General features: G+C 44.4%; 2 protein-coding genes across 3 annotated transcripts; both read left to right on the top strand.

Annotated features, from left to right (window-relative positions):
* Positions 1-1795: 1795 nt before the first annotated feature.
* LOC134514684 (serum amyloid A protein-like) lies at positions 1796-3766 on the top strand. Its single transcript, XM_063332805.1, has 4 exons — positions 1796-1929; positions 2273-2390; positions 2716-2854; positions 3542-3766. Exons 2-4 carry the CDS (start codon positions 2300-2302, stop codon positions 3681-3683), a joined length of 372 nt encoding a protein of 123 aa, XP_063188875.1. The 5' UTR covers positions 1796-1929; positions 2273-2299; the 3' UTR covers positions 3684-3766.
* Positions 3767-4089: 323 nt separating this feature from the next.
* SAAL1 (serum amyloid A like 1) lies at positions 4090-17768 on the top strand. 2 transcript variants are annotated; one of them, XM_063332804.1, is made up of 12 exons: positions 4090-4255; positions 4509-4622; positions 7112-7195; positions 9751-9830; positions 11280-11339; positions 11625-11740; positions 12812-13028; positions 13306-13388; positions 13533-13721; positions 14521-14717; positions 15258-15350; positions 15927-17768. In XM_063332804.1, exons 1-12 carry the CDS (start codon positions 4139-4141, stop codon positions 16017-16019), a joined length of 1443 nt encoding a protein of 480 aa, XP_063188874.1. In that variant the 5' UTR covers positions 4090-4138; the 3' UTR covers positions 16020-17768. The 2 variants fall into 2 exon arrangements, with proteins under 2 accessions (XP_063188874.1, XP_063188873.1); XM_063332803.1 differs by having other exon boundaries at positions 4114-4255; positions 12845-13028.
* The last annotated feature ends 2683 nt before the right edge of the window (positions 17769-20451 follow it).

Raw genomic sequence — 20451 nt, 5'->3', positions numbered from 1 at the left:
TGTGGGAGACAAGCCAAGGGGATGTAATCCAAGATCTTCTAAAGGTCCCCTCCGGAACCTGCTTTCTTGCACTTATCCTCATGTTTGTGCTCTTTGCAGAAAAAACTGGTTTGTAGAGAACGTGAAACAAATCAGACCATATTGGAAGACTCAGAAATATCTTCTGTGGTCCAAAAATGCCTGAGCTCTTGCAGGGAAAAGTTCCTTAAGTCAGTTTTGAAGGCGATGCTCTGTTCTAGGTCCCTGGGCAAAATGGCACATGCCTTAGTCAGCCTGTACCCCAATTTACAGGAATAGTTTCCCAGTCTTTTTTTTTTTTTTTCTTTTAATCAAAACCAAAAAGGTGACAGATAGGTCTACTTGCAGCCAGCAGAGAAGGCACTTGAGCTGATGGGTACTGTAAGAGCGTAAGTTATCACAAGACATGAACAGAGTGAGTTGCATCAAAACAGCTCTGCAGAAACTGAGCTGTTACACTATTAAGCATAAAGTTTGCAGGTGACAAGGGACAAAATTATGTCTGTCCCCCTGCTTTTTGCAAGGTTTCCTTGTCCACTGGGTTAGGGTTTAGATTCTTGTCTCAAATTGTTCCACGTAGAGATACAATGTGCTAGAGAACACCTGTCCTGCCACTCCAGGCCTGTCTGGAAAATGCCTCTTCTTCCCTTAAGCTAAATTCTTGTTTGAAATCCAGTGATGCCCAAGGAAGTTAGCAGCTAGCACTTTATTAGCTCTGTTCGTGCACCTCTTTTACCTCATGCCTCTGCCCTTCAGCTCCAGCAATTGTTTGACGTGACAGAGTTGTGAATGGGGCGACTACACATACCTCTTCTGCAGAGGCTGTGAAGAAGCTCTCTTAGGCTTGTTAAGTCATGTGTGAGACCGCACAATGGGGAGACATTCTGCACGTTCATCCTACGGCGCAACCGCACTCAAACCCAGAGCTTTCTGCAGGGGAAACAGTTGTGTCAGTTGTTAACTAAGGGAAGCAAGCAGGCTCCTAAGCAGAGAGGGCACGGTGAGTGCTTAAACCGTGAACCATACCAATAGTCAGGGCCTGACAGTAAATATATCAATCTTAAAATCTAGCAGACTCGCAGCTGTATGGATCTGAACTTCCCCTTAAGTAAAATGTTTACTGCTGCATTAAAACCTCTCCTTAGTTCAGCCTGCTTGAGCCCCACTGAGCTGGTGTTGCAGCAGGATGGCTGTAAGTCCTTCAAGAAGGACCTGTGAGAGCAAGCAAAGGCAGGGTGAACCATTCAGGCCTTCCTTATGGTGGCATGTGCGCGCTATCGCAAAGCATTATCAGCAGGGATGTAGCTGTATGTGGTTTGCTTTGCAATGGAGTTAAGAGCGACACTTCACGTTTTCCATTCCATCCACTCTGGGATCCATCCACCTTGTCATCCCAGCACACATAGGAATTTCACTTAGCAGTTCCTGCAGCCATTCTGGTAGCGCAGCTGACCGTTCCTCGTGCGCAGGCACAGACCCAGCCCTGTGCTTCAAGGTACAGTGCAGACCATCAGGCATCTTCTCCCCCGAGCCCTGTCCGGCACAACAGCCGAACAAAAGTGTCACCCTTAAGCCAACTGTAACACTTCCAGCACAGAGAACACTGCAGTCTTCCAGGCAGTTCCTCAGGCTGCTTGTTATGAGGAGCAAATAGTCCTGTGGACAGCTGAAGAAGCACCATGTACTTTCTAAAAAATTGTGTAAGAGGAGCTATGAACTTTCAGTAAGGACAAGGACAGGGTTACCGTAATGATTTCTGTGTTGGAAGTGGAGGGGGGGGGGGGAATTCCCGGCCATAGGTATCCTTTCCAGTTTCCTCTCCTAAGGGGTTTGAATTGCTTATAAATACCGTCTCAGTCTGAGAGCACACAGGACAAGCTCCATCTCCTGTGGCTTTGCCTTTCTGCACTGGTGAGTGATATTCTGAATTTGTGAGCTATATGCAGTGTTTTCAGCTGGAATTTGGGAACAGGACTAATGTGTTAGCATGTGGGGCTTCTCTGTACTCATGATAGGAGCAGCAGGGAATGCTAAAATGCAAGTTTCTCATGTCCATCTGCCTCCGTCGCGGAGTCCTTAGCTGAGCTTGTGGTCACACGAAGCGCATCAGTCCTTGTGGGGGGAGAAGCAGGTTCCTGGGCCAGTCACCAGTGCTGGGGTAGCTGCCTGGGCACAGCTGGGGGTGTGATGGATGCTCTGATAGCAATGTCTCAAAGGTGCTCCAGAACTGCTTATCTCTCTGGTTGTCTCACAGCTCCGTGTCAGGCTTGGGCTAGGAACCATGAAGCTCTTTGTCTACCTCGTGTTGCTCTCTCTTCTATGTGCAAGTGCTGACATGTCACCAGTACGATTTGCCTGGGATGCGATGGGAGGTAAGCTGCTGTTACCACGGGCCTTTCTCCCAGGAACCCCTCCCCGAGCACAGGTTAGCAGCAGTCAATGGACACGGTCCTCGGAGCTGGGAGGTCTGCAGCTCCACACGAGGGACCACGCTGGTTTCTGCTGCAGGAAGAGGGCCTTGGTCAGCCTGTGCAGGCCCTTTCCATCGGCACACCGCCGTGCAAAGGCCGATATGGAGAAGTGCCTCTCTGTGTTACTGCTCCTTGGGCTATTCAGCTCCTGGCTAAAATGGTACTTAACTGTTTCTGGGATGACTCTTTAAACTCATCATCAACTCTGTTTCTCTGCTTTCTTCAGGGGCATGGGATATGTTAAGAGCATACAGGGACATGCGTGAGGCAAATTATATAGGTGCTGACAAGTATTTCCATGCTCGCGGGAATTACGACGCTGCCCAAAGAGGACCTGGCGGTGCTTGGGCAGCTAAAGTGCTGAGGTAATGGAGCATATATGGCTTGTTAACAGGGAGTTACTAGGGATCCAAGCAGTCCAGTTAGAGTGAAGTCCTTTTTGGCTTGTACTCAGCTTCTGACCTAGGACAACAGTGGAGGGGAAGCAGTTAATGTCTGAACAGCCTGTCTCTATAGCAATGGTGCCTCTCCTCCCACATGAGCCAGAGCCTTTCTTCATGTCCTCCCAAGAAGGCAGATTCCTTACCTTTGCATTTCTGGTGACAGAATCATAGAACGGTTTGGGTTGGAAGGGACCCTAAAGATCATCCAGTTCCAGCTCCCTGCCCATGGACACCTTCCACTAGACCAAGTTGCTCAAAGACCCACCCAAACCTGGCCTTGAACACTTCTAGGGATGGGGCATCCAAAACTTCCCTAGGCAACCTGTTCCAGTGTCTCACCACCCTCATAGTAAAGAATTTCTTCCTGTAAGGAACTGTAAGAATTTCTTCCTATAAGAATTATCTTCCTGGTAGGGAACTCTCCTTCCTTGCTGGTTTGTTTCCTGACAAAATTATGGGTTCCACTGTGTTCTGGATTCCACTGGGACTGAATACATGCACCTCCCTTTGAGCAGTCCGGTGAAAAAGCTAGTTTTACATGAGTGAGGAAACCAACACAGCGTGGAGTTAAACGCTGGTTGGTTCAGGAGGCCTTTTTTCCCCCGCTAGCGACGCCCGGGAGCTATGGCAAAGCGACGTGAGCGGCCGGGGAGCCGAGGACACGCGGGCCGACCAAGAGGCGAACGAGTGGGGCAGAAGCGGCGGGGACCCCAACCGCTACAGGCCCGCCGGCCTCCCCAGCAAATACTGACGCTGCCCCCCGCGGAGGCCTCCTCTGTTGCTCTGTTGCGCCTCCTCTGTGCATCCGAATAAAGAAATACTCCCGAAAACCGCTCCCGCTCGCCGCTGCCTTTTTTCCTGCTGGGGCCGGGGTCTGAAGCCTCCGCGCTGCCTTGCGGGGGAGCGCTGCCTCCGCGCGTCCCCGCGGGGCGGTCTCAGGGCATCACGGGAGCCACCGGCGCTGCCAAGGGGCTCGGGTCTCCGCTGGCCCCTCGGTTGCCCCGGTAGCCCGGGGGTTGCTTTCCGCGGAGGGGGTGGTGGCGATCGCAGACCGCCGTTACGGACCCGGCGCGACCTGCGCTGGCCTCCCGGCGCCCCGCCCCGGCAGGGGGCGCTGTGGGGCGGCGCACGGGAGCCGCTCTGGCCGTCGCCTCGTTGGCGCCGGCGCGGTTGAAGCGGCGGCGGCGGCGGTGGTGGCGGGCCGCCATGGATCGTAACCCCTCGCCGCCCTCCAGCGAGGCGGAGGAGGGCGGCGGTGACGCGGTGGGGAACACGGTGTACAGCAAGCACTGGCTGTTCAGCATCCTCACCCGCCTCATCGAGGTGCGGGCCTGGGGGAGCGGGGGGGCCGTGAGGGGAGGGGCCGGCGGGCCCGGTAACGGTCAGCGCCTGGCGGGTGCGGTGCGGCCGTTAGCGGCGGGGGGGGACACGCGACACACCGGTTTCCTACTTTTGTGTGGAGGTTTTTTAAACTATGAGTGAAGCGATAGGTCGTTGTTAGCGTTTCATGGCGTTTCTCGGTCGTAGCTCACGTACTCCCGTGTGCCCTTCCTCCCCCGCCCCGGTTTTCTCTCAGGTCATTAGCCCCGAGAAGACGGAGCCCACCGTGAGCCCCGAGGGAATCCAGACAGAGCTGGATGAAGAGATGGAGAACGACATCTGCAAAGTGTGGGACATGTCGATGGATGAGGTAGGAGCGATGTGTGGCAGTCAGACATCGAGGGTGGTTCACAGCTCTGGGCAGCTTCTGCCTTGTCTCTGTTGCTGAGCGTGTTCGGTCAAAATCCTGGCAGTGGGAGAAGACACAGAGTTAAATGGGCTCGGTCAGCTTTCTGATTTTGACGGTATTGCTTATTCTCTGGTTTCTCTGATGGTGTCCTGTGAGTCATTAGGCAGAGCAGGTGTGGTGAATTGGCATCACGAAGGCTGCTTTTCAAGATGAGCAAGTACTTTGTGTACTCTTAGGCCCAGCAGTAGTTTGTGAAAGCAGGCCCTCTGTTGCATTCTGGCTCCTGAGCGCTGTGCTGCTGTTTGAGGATATAAAGCAGAGCTGTGTGTAAATGTTAAAGAAACAAAGTGGGCTGCCAGACCTTTCCCCAGGTGTCTGATGGATTGTGTGGTGCTGTTGCTTAGGGTTGGCTGGCATAAATGAGGCCACAGAATCATAGAATTGTTAAGGTTGGAAGGGACCCTAAAGATCACCTAGTTCCAACCCCCCTGCCATGGGCAGGGACACCTCCCACTAGATCAGGTTGCTCAGAGCCCCGTCCAGCCTGGCCTTAAAATCTTCCAGGGATGGGGCTTCCACCACCTCTCTGGGCAACCTGTTCCAGTGTCTCACCACCCTCATGGTAAAGAACTTCTTCCTAACGTCCAGTCTGAATCGACCCATCTCTAGTTTTAATCCATTCCCTCTAGTCCTACCATTAGCCGACATCCTAAAAGTCCCTCACCAGCTTTCTTGTAGGCCCCCTTAAGACACTGGTAGGCCACTCTAAGGTCTCCTCGGAGCCTTCTTTTCTCCAGACTGAACAACCCTGACTCTCTCAGTCTGTCCTCACAGGAGAGGTGCCCCAGCCCTCTGATCATCCTTGTGGCCCTTCTCTGGACATGTTCCAGCACCTCCATATCTTTCTTGTACTAGGGGTTCCAGAATTGGATGCAGTACTCCAGGTGGGGTCTCACGAGAGTGGAGTAGAGGGGGAGAATCACCTCCCTCGACCTGCTGGCCACACTTCTGATGCAGCCCAGGATACGACTGGCTTTCCGGGCTGCTAGTGCACACTGACGGCTCATGTTGAGCCTCTTGTCTACCAGCACCCCCAAGTCCTTGTCTTCAGGGCTGCTCTCAAATCAGTCACTGCCCAGCCTATATTGGTGCTTGGGATTGCCCCAACCCAGATGGAGGACCTTGCACCTGGTCTTGTTGAACTTCATGAGGTTGGCATGGGCCCACCTCTCCAGCCTCTCAGTGTCCCTCTGGTTGGCATCCCTTCCCTCCAGCGTGTCACCCACCCCACAGAGCTTGGTGTCGTCGGTAAACTTGCTGAGGGTGCACGCTATGCCACTGTCCATGTCACTGACGAAGATGTTAAACAAGACTGGTCCCAGTACTGATCCTTGAGGGACTCCACTTGTCACTGGCCTCCACTTGGACCCATTGACAGCCACTCTTTGGGTGCGGCCGTCAAGCCAGTTCTTTTATCCACTGAATTGTCAGTCCATCAAACCCATATTTTATCAGCTTGGAGACTAGGATGTCATGTGGGACAGTGTCAAAGGCTTTGTCAGGCCCAGGTAAATGACATCAGTTGCTCTCCCCTTGTCTGTTGATGTTGTGACCTTCTCATAGAAGGCCACCATATTCATACCTGTTGATTTTCTGTATTGTGTGCAGGAGTTTGACCAAAGCTTGGAGTTATTATAAGACAGTGCTTTAGCTGTAGCTGAAATTAACTCAGGTGCATAGCTTGTATCTTCAGCAGTTTGATTACAGGCATAATATTGATGCTCTCTCTAAATAGGCGTGTTTTCCTCTAGCAATTGTAAGGCATCCTGGTAGTAAGCAGAGTTTTCTCTGATAGATAAACCATCTTTTAAACTTCAGCTGCAGACTCACAGTGGAAATCTAACATGACCTTTTGGTGTTTTTCTTGACATGCTTAAATGCTGGAAAAAATTCTCAAGGAAGAGGGGCTTTTTTTAAATTATCATTTCCTGGTTCTTTGTTAGATATTTTAAATGAACACAGAAGATGAGTCCTTTACACCCAAATAGAGGACTAATCTTGTGGTTTAATGTGGTAATATGAGGAGGAAACTTACTCTTTTGTATGCTCTGATCAAGTGCTAATGGTAATCCTTTGCCTTGTATTTGGTATTTGCTGAATTCTGATTTGGCACCTCTCACCTTCTGTTGAGATAGAGAGCAAAAGAAACTAAATGTGACTTTTTGGCTCATTGTATAGCAAATCACTGGCATCCTGAATCACCATAGGGGCTTGCTGATCTTCTCTCATTGAAAAGCAAGGATTATTGGTATTGACTGTTGGGAAATAACTGTTCTGTTGTAGTGAGTTTGACATCTCTTTGGTCCAGTCCTTGTGCTGTGAGAAAAGGTGTGATTTTGTGTTTGGAAATTGTAGAATTCCATTTACTTCTCTGTTCACTTTCTCCACAGGATGTTGCTTTATTTCTCCAGGAGTTCAATGCCCCTGATATATTCATGGGAGTTTTTGCCAAGTCAAAATGCCCTCGCCTCACTGTAAGTATGGGCTGTCAAAAAACTGTCCCATATTAACAGAAATAGTAGATAGCTTTGTACGTGCATTTGCATATACCTCCCTCTTCCTCCTGCTGCATGTTTGCATAGGTTAGGGGGATGAGAAGAAAATACAAAACAAAATTTTAAAATGCCTTTTTGCAGAGTTTTTAACGTGGTCTAATCAGTAAGTATTTCAGGGATGCTGAAGTTGGTATATGTCATTATTGATGAAGGACTAAGTTTACCGAACCTAGTTTTAAGGCTTGCTATAAAAAAAACAGTAAAGTCTGGCTGTGGTGAGTTGACCTTGTCTGGATGTCAGGTGCCCACCAAAGGCACTCTGTTACTCCCCTTCCTCAACTGGACAGGGGAGAGAAAATACAACAAAAGGCTCATGGGTCGAGGTAGGGACAGGGAGAGATCATTCACCAGTTACTGTCACGGGCAAAACAGACTTTACTTGGGGAAATTAGTTTAATTTATTACCAATCAAGTCAGAGTAGCATAATGACAAGTAAAAACTAAATCTTAAAACACCTTCCTCCAACCCCTCCCTTCTTCCCAGGTTTAACTCTACTCCTAAGTTCTCTACCTCCTCCCTCTGAGTGGCACAGGGGGATGGGGAATGAGGGTTGTGGTCAGTTCATCACACGTTGCCTCTGCTGCTCCTTCCTTCTCACACTCTTCTCCTGCTCCAGTGTGGGGTCCCTCCCATGGGAGACAGTTCTTCACAAACTTCTCTAACATGGGTCCTTCCCACGGGCTGCAGTTCTTCAAGGTGTGCTCCAGTGTGGGTCCCTTCCATGGGGTGCAGTCCTTCAGCAGCAAGGCTGCTCCAGCGTGGGTCCCCTGCAAGGTCACAGGTCCTGCCAGAAAACCTGCTTGAGTGTGGGCTCCTCTCTCCACGGGGCCACAGGTCCTGCCAGGAGCCTGCACCGATGCGGACTTCCCTCGGGGTCACAACCTCCTTCAGGCACATCCACCTGCTCTGGCATGGGGTTCTCCACGGGCTGCGGGTGCAGATATGTCTGCAGGGGGACAGCCTGCCTGATCATGGTCTTTACCATGGGCTGTGGGGGAATCTTTCCTCCTGTGCCTGGAGCACCTCCTCCCCCTCCTTCTTCAGGGATCTTGGTGTCTGCAGAGTTGTTACTCTCATATATTCTCACTCCTCTCTTCCAGCTGATGTTGCACAGCGGTTTTTTCCCCTCTTCTTAAATATGTTATCACAGAGGCACTACCACCATTGCTGATTGGCTTGATTTTGGCCTATGGTGAGGCTGCCTCGGAAGCCATCTGGCATTGGCTCTTTTGGACACAGGGAAACTTCTGTCATCTTTTCACAGAAGCTATCTCTGCAGCCCCCAGGCCACCAAACCTTGTCATGCAAACCCAGTACAATTGGCTTTCTTTTCTGATTACTTGTTTCATGGCTATTGAACAGAAATGGTCATGAATTTGTTTAGTTAGACCTATAAAAGTAACGTTAGTGGTTGGGAACTGTTAGGCACCAGTACTTAATGCATTTTTTTTTCTTCCCCTTTTGTTTTGATATTGTTTTGGAGCTTGTATTACACAGTGCACTGGCATTTAGGACTCAAGACAGGGTTTTGAAAGGTATTCAGTGTTGGTATAACTCCCACTTCTCTGCAGTTATCGGAAGCTTTACTTCAGGAGATGACTAGAGACACATAAGGTTTTGAAAGTTCAGTACTTTGTCTTTTGAAAGTACAACCAAAATTTGGAAGTCAGTGCAAATCGGTTGTCATGGCGACTTTCTTGAAGTAGTGGCTGCTAGAGCCACAGAGTCAGCTGTAATTTAGCAGAGGTAATAGGATGTTAATAAAAAAGTTAACCTTGAGTGGCGAGGGTTGATTTCCAACTTCAAGTTGCTGAAAGTGAGAGATTCCCAAGACATTCTGTGTTAGCACCAGTCACCCGCAGGTGTTTCAGAGCTCTCACAGTCCCCTTTATAGGAGCATGCATTCTTTTAATGACTGTCAAGGCATGAATATCCTAATGGGATGCACTGCTTTTGGTTTTGTTTGGGTTTTTTTTGTGTGTTGTTTTTTTTTTTTAAAATCTCTGCAATCAGAAAATTATTACTTTACTTTTTTTTAGTGCTTTACTGGAAGCTTTTATTAAGACCCCTTTCTTTTGGGAGGAAGTGAATATCTGTGAGGATTGCACTTACATGGTGATATTTTTGTTCTTAGGACTCTTTATTGCTTTAAGAGTAGGTATTCCAGATTAGCTTCAAAACAGTATACATAGAATATGCAAGCAAAGTTGATTTCAAGATGTATTTGCTTTTATGGAACACCTCAACACTGAAATACTTGAGTAGTACCTGTCATGAGTATATTTTAGGCTAGTCTCATAGCATCCTGTAGAAAAAGGTCTGTATATCTGTCTTGAAATTGGTGGGTTGTAAGAACTTGGAAATCAAACTGGAAAACATCTTTGAATCTTTCTTACTTTTATCTTATGGCTGTGGAAATAAAATTGTGAAATATGTTGCAGTTGCTTCATTATACTCTGTTTCGACTTTTCAGGAAATCTGTGTGGGAATATTAGGAAATATGGCCTGTTTCCAAGACATATGCATGTCCATTAGTAAAGATGAGAATCTTGGGTAAGTGTATATGTGCTTTATACAGGCATAAGTACTGCTTTTCTGGATTTGTGATCATGACATACACGTTTGTCATGGATGCAGTGATGCATGTCAATTGTAAGAGAGAAGCAGTGATATATTTACTGATATTAAACAGTGATTTAACAAAGTTTGTTAGTAAAAGCAACTGGTTCAACAAGATTGGATGGCAAGGTACACTTGGTTATTTACTGCATAGAGGACAGGGTCAGACAAAACTGTCAGGGAGACCTTCCTGTTAAGTCACGAGATTCAGAGGACCCCCTCTCTGAATATGAGAGAGATGTGGGTTTGATAGGTGGACTGTTTAGTGGGTGAGGAATTGGTTGGATGATGGTACCCAGAGGGTAGTGGTCAATGGCTCAATGTCCAGATGGAGGTTGGTGACAAGTCGTGTCCCTCAGGGGTCCATATTGGGACCAGTACTGTTTAATATCTTCATCAACAACGTAGACAGTGGCATCAAGTGCACCCTCAACAAGTTTGCAGGTGACTTCAAGCTGAGTGGTGCAGTTGACATGCCTGAGGGACGGGATGCCATCCCGAGGGACCTGGACAAGCTCAAGAAGTGGGCACGTGTGAACCTCATGAGGTTCAACAAGGCCAAGTGCAGGGTGCTGCACCTGTGTTGGGGCAACCCCCAGTATCAATACAGGCTGGGGGATGAAGGGATCGAGAGCAGCCCTGCTGAAAAGGACTTGGGGATGCTAGTGGATGAAAAACTGGACATGAGTTGGCAATGTGCACTCGCAGCCCAGAAGGCCAACCATATGCTGGGCTGCGTCAGAAGAAGTGTGGCCAGCAGGTCAAGGGAGGTGATTCTGCACCTCTACTCTGCTCTGGTGAGACCCCACCTGGAGTACTATGTCCAGCTCTGAGCCCCCAACATAAGAAGGACATGGATCTGTTGGAGCAAGTCCAGGGGAGGGCTGCAAAAATGATCAGACGGCTGATGCACCTCTCCGGCTGATGCACCTCTCCTATGAGGACAGGCTGAGAGAGTTGGAGTTGTTCAGCCAAGAGAAGACAAGGCTTCAGGGAGACCTTATTGTGGCTTTTCAGTACTTAAAGGGGCCTTATAAGAAAGATGGGGACAAACTTTTTAGTAGGGTATGTAGCGATAGGACAGGGTTAATGGTTTTAAACTAAAAGAGGGTAGATGCAGGTGAGATATAAGGAAGAAATTTTTTACAATAAGGGTGGTGAAACACTGGAACAGGTTGCCCAGAGAGGTGGTAGATGCCCCGTCCCTGGAAGCATTCAAAGTCAGGTTGGATAGGGCTTTGAGCAACCTGATGTAGTTGAAGACATCCCTGTTCACTGCAGCGGGGGAGGGCTGGACTAGATGATCTTTAAAGATCCCTTCCAACCCAAACCATTCTATGATTCTATGATTTACTAATCTAATCTTGCATTTTCTCCTTAAAGCCAAGTGTTATTGCAACGTTTGTGTGATTCAGACTCTCCAACTCTTCTGGAAACCAGCAGGTAGGACATTTCAGAAATTAACGCATCATTAGTGTAGTTCTGCTATGTTCTGATGCCTGGGAAGAAAATTGATAAGTGGGCTCATTATTTTATTATCCCCTCATCCTATTTTTTTGTCATTTCCACGTTGTACTGGAATTGATTTGCTGTGAGCTGGGTTCCTGTTTCTGTCACATCGTTCTCATTGGTTTGGATTTACACTTGTAGAGCTAAAATTATTTATGCTTGTAGAGCTAAAATCAGTGAATTGGCTTCTGATGTGTTAAATGAGCAATTCTTGTCTAGGTTGTTGTTAACTTGCCTCTCCCAGCCAGAGGTGGCCAATGTCTGGGTTGAGAGAATCCGAGAAAACCCTTCCGTGTATGACTGTGTTTGCTTTATCATGTCCAGCTCTACAAATGGTAAGTTGCCAAAACAAATTGGGAATCAGTGTGTGTTTGCAGAAAAAAATAAGAACTGAAGTATGCAGTTTCAATGACGAATATTTTCAATTGGAAGTACAGAATTTCTTTAAAATAATGTAAATCTCATGAATTTAAAGGACACCAAAATAAACTTGTCCTGCCTTTGCAGGTTTATAAATACATGTAAAACCAACCAGACAAACACCCATAGATGAAGAAGAAAACTCTATGGGGGAATAAAAATAAGTCTAATTGAAGAAATTGTTATTTGTCACAGTAAAGGAAAGGACATAGTCCTTATGGGACATACATATGTAATTTTTGAGCCTTGAAATAAGACCTCATTTAATTTTTTTTTTCAAATCAGATATGTATTTTCCATTTTTAAAACTACCATAATTGAGGAACATGAACTGGAGGAAGGATTCAGTTACTCTGAACGGCAGCATAATACTGCACAGACTTCGGGTATGCAGTCAGCGGTGCAAAAATCTCTCTTGCCCCTAATGTAGCAAAAACCACACCAAGGACCTAATAATGGAAATGCTTTGAATAGCATTTATTTTTCACATCCAACTGAATTGTAACAGCGGTTATCATTTGTCTAGGAATCCTAATGATTTAGCTTTTTCAGTTTGGTTGTGGTTTGTTTTTTTTTTTTATGAGAGTGCTGAGAAATCCTGCTTTGTCCAATTCAAATCACAGATCTACTTAAGTAAAATGCAGATTGGCAGGTGTAAGGTTAGCAGAAAACTGCATAATTAGGGACAAATCATGGAAAATCTTACTTCGGAAGCTGAAGTTATGACTCTTCAGGAGCCTGAAGTCTCTTTGCAGAATAAAGTTCCTGTTGTATAAATGGCATGCTAAGGTAGAAGGTGTCTGTGGGCTTTCCAACAACAGTCCCTACTTATCCAACTCTTCTGCTGGTCTGTGCCGCAAAAAGGAAATAAATATAGTGACCATTAGTAGGTCATGAACGAAACTAATATATTTCAGCACTGAATTTACTCTGAATGCTTTTATAAATGTGCATTTTGTGAGCTAATTTTTGCTCTTTGTTTTTAGTTTTGTTGAAATTTCTGCATTCTGTTTGTGTAGTGGAATTGCTGGTAAAAGTGGGTGAAGTGGTGGACAAACTCTTTGATCTAGATGAAGAACTAATGTTAAACTGGATTAAAAATGGCACTTGTCGATCTGTGGGACCATCTGTAGATGATTCCCCCGAAGAACTTCCAGATTTTAAGATTGTGCCTTGTATACTTGAAGCAGCCAAACAAGTCCGGTATGTGGGATTTCTTTTTGGTTTCATGGCTGGGGAGACTTCTTACAACCTTGTTAAGGCCTGTGTCTGAACATCTTGATTTCAGTGGGAGCTGCATAGCTTGACAGATCACTAGAATACATTTCCTTGTATTTACCATTTGAAATGAGTCAACTAGTTTGTTAGCAAAGGGAATGGCATTGATTGCTCATAGTCTTCTGTGTGTCCAAAACACAGAGAACATAAACTCAGTAATCAGATCTTTAGTTTCTCTTTGTTTTTTGTTTGTTCTGTGTAGGTCAGATAATCCGGAAGGACTCGATGTTTATATGCATATTTTGCAGCTCCTGACCACAGTGGATGAGGGTATTCAGGCTATTGGTAAGACACTTGAATTGCTACATGTGATAGGATCAAGAATAGCAGTAACTTCTAGATCATCAGATATTTAATGGGGAGAGAAATAATTCGTGTACCTAGATTAAATTTGATGGGTTGGTGGGTTCTCTTTCTTTCTTTCTCAAGTGCAGGCTCCTGATGGGGGAAAAGAGACTTGGAGTTTGCTTTATGACCTTGTTTGCCACGAACTTTGCCAGCCAGATGATCCACCGATCGTTGTGCAGGAGCAGAAGACTGTATTGGCCTCTATTTTGTCTGTGCTGTCTGCTATGTTTGCTTCGCAGACAGAACAAGAATCCACCAAGATGAGGAAAAGCAAGTCTTGCTTTTTTTCTGTTTTTTTTTTTAAAGTTATTTTCACAATTGAATTCATGTATGTGGGGTGAAACGTGGTTAATTTATTACTGCTTACTAGAGATCAGTTCAGAACACAGAATTCACTTACATGTTTGAATACAGTAAGGCTTTTTACTGGTGACTCAAAATCACAGCTAGCTCAAAGTTCAGTTACTGGATATCTCTGAAGAGTTACAGTAATAGAATCTGGGGATTCTGTTCAGTCTTTCCCATGGGGTAAATTAATGAAAATTGCAGAATTCAACTTTCCTAAAATATGATGTCTTGATAGTAATTTTTTTTTTTAGTAGAGGGAGATTCTGCACTTACTTAAATCCATCTTTATCACTTGTTACTTCTCAACCCATTGACAAGTCTTTAGAATTAAAAGCCTTTTCTTGGGAATATGAGTCAGGGTCATCTACAGCAGAAAGATGTTGTGTTTGGTTTATCAGATAGAATTATCTGGATGCAAATTTAACATACTAGCCTCTCTGAGTTGCTACTAGAGACATTTTCCTTCTCATGTTCCTTACTACTGGCATGTATTTTTTGTAGATACAGGTTGGCTTGCAGATAACATGGTTTGGGTTTTCTGCTACGTTTCCACTTGGTTCTTTAAAACAGTCTTTGATAAAACACAACACCATCAGAATATACATTCCTATTATAGCTTTTGTATAAAATCTTGCAGTGTGTTTCAAAATTATAATGCCTTGAAAAGATTGGGGGAAAATTTTCAGTGTTAAACTTCCATTTTCTTCTTACTTTGTATTAGATATGCCTCTGATTGGGAGCTTGATTCGTATCTTACAATACATGGAGGGCTATGGGAAGAGATCTGTTGATAACTCAAAGGAGTCTGAGCAACAAGAGACTGGAAGGGCTGATCTAAATGAGGAGGATTTCCATTTAAAAATTTTGAAGGATATTTGCTGTGAATTACTTTCCAATATGCTTCAAGAACTGACCAAGGTAAGAATAAATGAAATTCTAAGAGGGATTTCTGCAGGGTAGGTAAGAAAAAAGACGTTACTGTTAATGTGGGTGGTTTTCTGGGCAAGTGAAGCTACATACTGGAAATTCATTAGAGAATCAATCTGAAGACGTGTAGCAACTTGTGTGTTAGGTGGCAGGAACACAGGTTTTCTGAGCTGTATCTTGGTTTCAGGGACAAGATTCTTATGATAAGTTCTCTAGGTGTATGTCACCATTTCTTTTGAATGAAAGCCAATTTATGTAAGAAAAGGAAAGAGTATCAATATATAAACTCACCTGCTCAGCTGGACTTCTTTATTATGGGAGCATTCAGATTAAGAGATTTAAGGTGTGTGAACTTTCACACCTTTTTGTATTAGCTACGTCTGGCATCCTCTGACAACTCTTAAGTTCTGGTTGTTTCACCCATTTTTGAGAATGAAGCACATACTGTAGACACTGTGTGCAGAATTTTGAGTTTGTTCTTTTCACAGCTGTTCATGACATGCTAGTTATATTTCTCATTTTATTTTCCAGGAAAATACGTTAGAAGGACTACACCAGGGACATTTAAATGAACAGACATGTTCCTGTGCATTTCAGAACCTCTTACCTCTGTATTTCGCATCAGTGAGTATATGACGAGGTCTTTAATGTAGCTGAAAAAATACTACTTGGGTAGCAAGGCCTTTCAGAATCGGATGTAGAGGTAGGACAGAGTTGCTCAGACACAGGAAATATGCCATTCTAGACAGTGTTACCCTCTCTGTCTCTTCTGGCTTACTTCAGTCTAGGCAAAGCTCTGGCTGTTGGCTGATATAAGGGTCAAACTGTGCTGAAATTAATAGCCGTCCACAGTTTTATGCTAGCTGAAAACTTGTCCCGTACAGTTGTGTAGAATAATTATTCTAAATATTTTTCATAGGGAGCTTTTTAATATACTTTTAAACAATAAAATAAGAGTTTGGGGAAGGCGATAATGTTTCAAAAGTTACACCAACTGAAATCGTGGGGTTTAGGAGGAAGGTATCTACTGTGGAGTATTTTCCATTATTCTTTGCAGTGGCTGCTGTTGGTGGGGGAAAGTAAAGGAGTAGAAAGACCCCCTATACCAAGTATAAGAATTCTGTGTTCCTTGCAAGTTTTGCTTTTTTTAATTTTTTTTTTTTTGCTTTGTGTGTGTGTGTGTTTGAAATTTATTTCCAGGTGGAGAGTTTCCTTGAAGTTCTGCGTGAGGCTGATCAGACACTTGCTGACAGTCTAGAAAAACGTTTCCCAAGCCTGAAGGTTCACGCCTAAGAATGTACATTAAATATTTTCCTTCTTTGGAATGAAGATTTTTGACTGTTTCATTATGGTGTTTCAGAAATCAAGTTTTCAGTAAATGCAGGAGAATGAGGCAACCTCCTTACCAACAGGTGGCTTTTAAGAAATGTTCCGGGTACCCCTGATTAATCTAGGGTTAACCTGGTCTGCATGGGGAAGGAAATTACTGTAAATTCAGTTCTGCATCTTCCATCCTGTTTGCTCTGGTGATGAGAGACTGTTGATTTCTAGTTGCTCTTCTGCAGCATAGTGTTCTTGGAATAACTGTTGATTCTGTGCTTTTCAACTTAAGTTGAAACAGCAAAACAAATGAAATGCACTGAGCAGTGTTTTGAAGTGATGCTGGTTTCTTGCAAGTTGCTGTTGGCAAAAGGAGGACTGACCAGTGGGAAATCCCAGATGTCCTCTGTCTAAGAAACTTCAAGCACCTGGTAAAGACAGAGTTAAATTACACAGAGTTGTTTGGTTTGTTGTTTTTTTTTCTCTTTTAGATCATCTTAAGCAGGTATTGTAGTAGAAATGTTTCATCCTGCTCCTTCAGAATCTTCACACTTCTTACACTGAAGCCTCTTCCACACTGCAGCTCTGAGTTGTGGCGTCTAGGTCCTGTGCAGTTTAAAGGATTTGAGAATATGGTTACCAATGGTCTACGCTGCAGCTTCCAACCGTTGCAGCCAGTTACCCAGAGTTAGAGTTGTAGGGCAGGTTTGGATTTAATCCATGGCATACTTGCAAACTTTCTGCTTTTTTAAAGCAGACTGTACTTCAGTTTAGGAATGTAATGTGTATCAGACAGTTCTTTCCTCATTCATGTGTCTTATGAATTATCTGCGAATGCCATTAGAAATGCCACGTTAGCCTCGGCTTTTCAGGGGAGCTTAAGGTCTTAGGTCACTTGCAGTAAATTCAGTCTTACAGGCTTCTACAAGTCCCACTTTAATTATGCTATGTTTTAACCGCATTACATTTTTAGATCACTTGCCTGCATGCACTGCAGCTAATGTTTCCTCTGTCTGAAAAGACAGCATGGGAGCACATCAGCTTCACTCTTTCTGTAAATGAGAGTGGAAAACAATTGGTCTTTATTAGGTTTGGGATATAAAAGAAAATGGGAAACAGAGCATAGAGAATAACTTAATGCTATATACACACATTCCCTGGCTCTCCGGGTTTTTATAGACTTTAAGTGTTGTGCTGGGCCATGTTTTGTTTGCCCTGAGCTACCTGTACACATGGTAGAATACAGTATGTGTATATGTATATAGCCTTTTCATCCGAACTTCTGGTTTTCAAAAATAGTCCAATTTAATCGTTCCCTTGGACTGCCAGCAGCACCTTAGTTGTCGGCAGGGGATTTAGCATTACAAGTATCTGACTTGTGTCACCAAAAAGAATTGCTATGGTTTCTATCAATTTTTGTATGCTACGTTTATTGGAGAAAACTGGTAACTGTAACTGTGAATAGGATGACAGCATTTTTCATACTACTTTGACAGTTTTGGGATATTTTCTTAAACCTACAGATTTGTAATAAATTTTCTTTTTAAAAAACCACCCTGTATGCTTTCCTTCATTCTAAGTGTCAATTAAATTTGTTTTCTGAGCCACTGGAAACGTCTGTTGCTCTCAAGTATTTCATTTGTAAGAGGAAAATTGAACCTCTTTGTAATGTCGATGTCTGTAAAATGCATTGTTTTTCATTGGATATTTATTTCAACTCTCTCTTGCTTTCTTTGCTGAGTCATTTTTTTTTATGGTCTGGAAGTTAATGCCTCTCTTGTCCAGTTGTTAAGGTTTGTCTGAGCTTAGTTTGTCCCCAAGTGAATCATAAGTATCTTTATGATGGTCCACCATAGTTAAGAGTTATTTCTGGTTTGTGTCGCAAAATGTATAGTTGTTTCGGTTTTGCAGTGGTTGTTTAATGTAACATACAAAAAAGCTGATCCGCTGTTTTATTTCGTTCCTTCTTCTTTTCAACTATCCAGACTTGGCTGATTAATTGTTAGATGTAGTATCACTAATTACAATGAGTAGGTGAGATATATCATTTCCCTTGATATAATTATTGCCTGAGTGGGATGTTGTCTAATGCCTCTCGTGCTAGAAAAAGTGGCCGATGTCAGTAAGTGGGAGACCAACTGGGTCCCATTCTCCTGCTCTTCTGCAATAGAAGAAGCTGTAGAAATGGGTCCATCAGCCTTGCTTCAGCGGAATGATAATTCAAGTATGCTGGGAATTTTTATCCTTGATGATGAAATGGAGACTGAATTCCCCCTTTGCCCCACCAAACAGCTGCTCCGGTGCAGTCTGTGCTGCATGGGTGGGGCAGCGCTGTCTTCAGGATTGAAAAGCTGGCGCCAAATTGAAAGCAAGGTAAATGTGCAATGTTTTTGGCATTTAGATGCAGAAGAAACTATTTGTGGTAGCAGGTGAATGATGTGTTTGGAAATGGTGTATTTCGTTGTCCTGCCAGCAGGGATCTCCCTTAGCCTGTGCTTTGTGAACATCACTCATCTGTTTTTTGTGGTGGTGATGGGTTTTTTTGTTTTGGGGGGGTGTTAGAGAGGGGCTTGGGGTTCGGTGGTTTGGTTTTTTGGTCTTGGTTTTTTTTTTCAGTTCCCTCTCCTAGCCATGCTTTGACGCCGAGTGGCAAGCCAGATCTCTGTGAGCTACTCAATTCAGAGTGGATATCTATCTGTACAAGCAGGCAAGCAGCTTTCTTCCAGACCAAAGATCTGATTACCTCCCCAACATCCTCCTTTGGGGAAAGAAGAGTGGTACTTGTCACTGTTTTGTGCAGAGCTCTAAACAGAAAGCAGGTATCTGAAGCATTGAACTAAAGTAACAGGAACGTAGTCCTACATGGATGAAGCTGGATGTGAATTGTGGCATGAGCACACCTAGAAAATTGGGGTAGAAATCAGTCTCAAACGCCTTAAACTACACTTACAGATCCATATAATTTAATTCAAAGATAGGATTCTAACATTCTTTTGATGTTTTATGTACATTTGACATCTTTATCCCATGAAGCAAATTTTTCCTGGTGGGGCAAAGAAACATAAAACTAAAGGAATTTGCTACATGGAGAAAAATCAATGATAATAGACTACTTCATCTGCTCCCTTGATGGTGTGAGGTGATTGTTGCTGCTCTTCATATCCTAGTGCTTGCCCAGTATTCACAGAATCATGGAATTTTTCAGAGTTGGAAGGGACCTCTAGAGATCATCTAGTCCAACTCCCCTGCTAAAGCAGGATTGCCTAGAGCACATTACTCAGGACTGCATCCAGGCGGGTCTTGAAAGTCTCCAGAGAAGGGGACTCCACAACCTCCCTGGGCAGCCTGTTCCAGGGCTCTGTCACCCTCAAAGTAAAGAAGTTTTTTCTCATATTTAATCAGAGACAAACCTGTCCTTTCTGGTAGACTGAAGCATGAAACCTAATATGCTGGGAAGTTGTGGGGATTTTTCTACATTTCTCCATATTCAGGTCACTCTGCCTTCTTCATTTTCTGTCACTACATGTTTAGTTTGTATTTTCCTATAACTGCTGTGGTGATTCCTTGGTCTGTAAGGTTATGTGTTGTTTGCATTGATCATAAGCTGAATACAAAAAAAAATAATCATAGAATCATAGAATTGTTAGGGTTGGAAGGGACCTTAAAGATCATCTAGTTCCAACCCCCCTGCCATGGGCAGGGACACCTCCCACTAGATCAGGTTGCTCAGAGCCCCGTCCGGCCTGGCCTTAAAAACTCCCAGGGATGGGGCTTCCACCACCTCTCTGGGCAACCTGTTCCAGTGCCTCACCACCCTCATAGTGAAGAACTTCTTCCTAACATCCAGTCTGAATCATCCCATCTCTAGTTTTAATCCATTCCCTCTAGTCCTACCATTACCCGACATCCTAATAAGTCCCTCGCCAACTTTCTTGTAGGCCCCCTTAAGATACTGGTAGGCCACTCTAAGGTCTCCTCGGAGCCTTCTTTTCTCCAGAGTGAACAACCCCAACTCTGTCTGTCCTCATAAAATTACATTCTGTATTTGTAATTCAATCATCTTCATAGTTTATGATACTGGTATGAAAAGGTATGGGTATGTTACTGTGGTTTTGTTTGTTTGTTTTGGAACTCCATACTCTTACCCACTAGTTTTGGAGTATTTTGGCTGTTACTGAGAGTTACAAAAACAGCAGTATCTCTCTTACCTTTTTTGCTTGAGAATTTGCTTTTGTTTCTAGAGCAGAATCTCTTGGTCACAGCAGTTCCCTAGCATATCCTTTATTTTCCCCTCAAAATTAGATATTTTCCATGTTTTCCTTTTTAATGCTTGCTGTTTACTTTTTTTTTTTTGTAGATGATGATGAAATTAATGTGCTCTGCCAAACTCAATGAGAAAAGAAGA

This window comes from Chroicocephalus ridibundus, chromosome 4, assembly GCF_963924245.1.
Source record: "Chroicocephalus ridibundus chromosome 4, bChrRid1.1, whole genome shotgun sequence".
Classification (NCBI taxonomy): Eukaryota; Metazoa; Chordata; class Aves; order Charadriiformes; family Laridae; genus Chroicocephalus; species Chroicocephalus ridibundus.
This window is presented reverse-complemented; position numbering and strand designations above follow the sequence as displayed.

Coding starts and splice junctions, on each gene's coding strand:
- SAAL1 (XM_063332804.1), top strand. CDS start 4,139: ATGGATCGTAACCCCTCGCCGCCCTCCAGCGAGGCGGAGGAGGGCGGC. Junction 7,196..9,750: donor CAAAATGCCCTCGCCTCACT/GTAAGTATGGGC, acceptor TCGACTTTTCAG/GAAATCTGTGTGGGAATATT. Junction 14,718..15,257: donor TGCTTCAAGAACTGACCAAG/GTAAGAATAAAT, acceptor TTTATTTTCCAG/GAAAATACGTTAGAAGGACT.
- LOC134514684 (XM_063332805.1), top strand. CDS start 2,300: ATGAAGCTCTTTGTCTACCTCGTGTTGCTCTCTCTTCTATGTGCAAGT. Junction 2,391..2,715: donor TGCCTGGGATGCGATGGGAG/GTAAGCTGCTGT, acceptor TGCTTTCTTCAG/GGGCATGGGATATGTTAAGA. Junction 2,855..3,541: donor TGGGCAGCTAAAGTGCTGAG/GTAATGGAGCAT, acceptor TTCCCCCGCTAG/CGACGCCCGGGAGCTATGGC.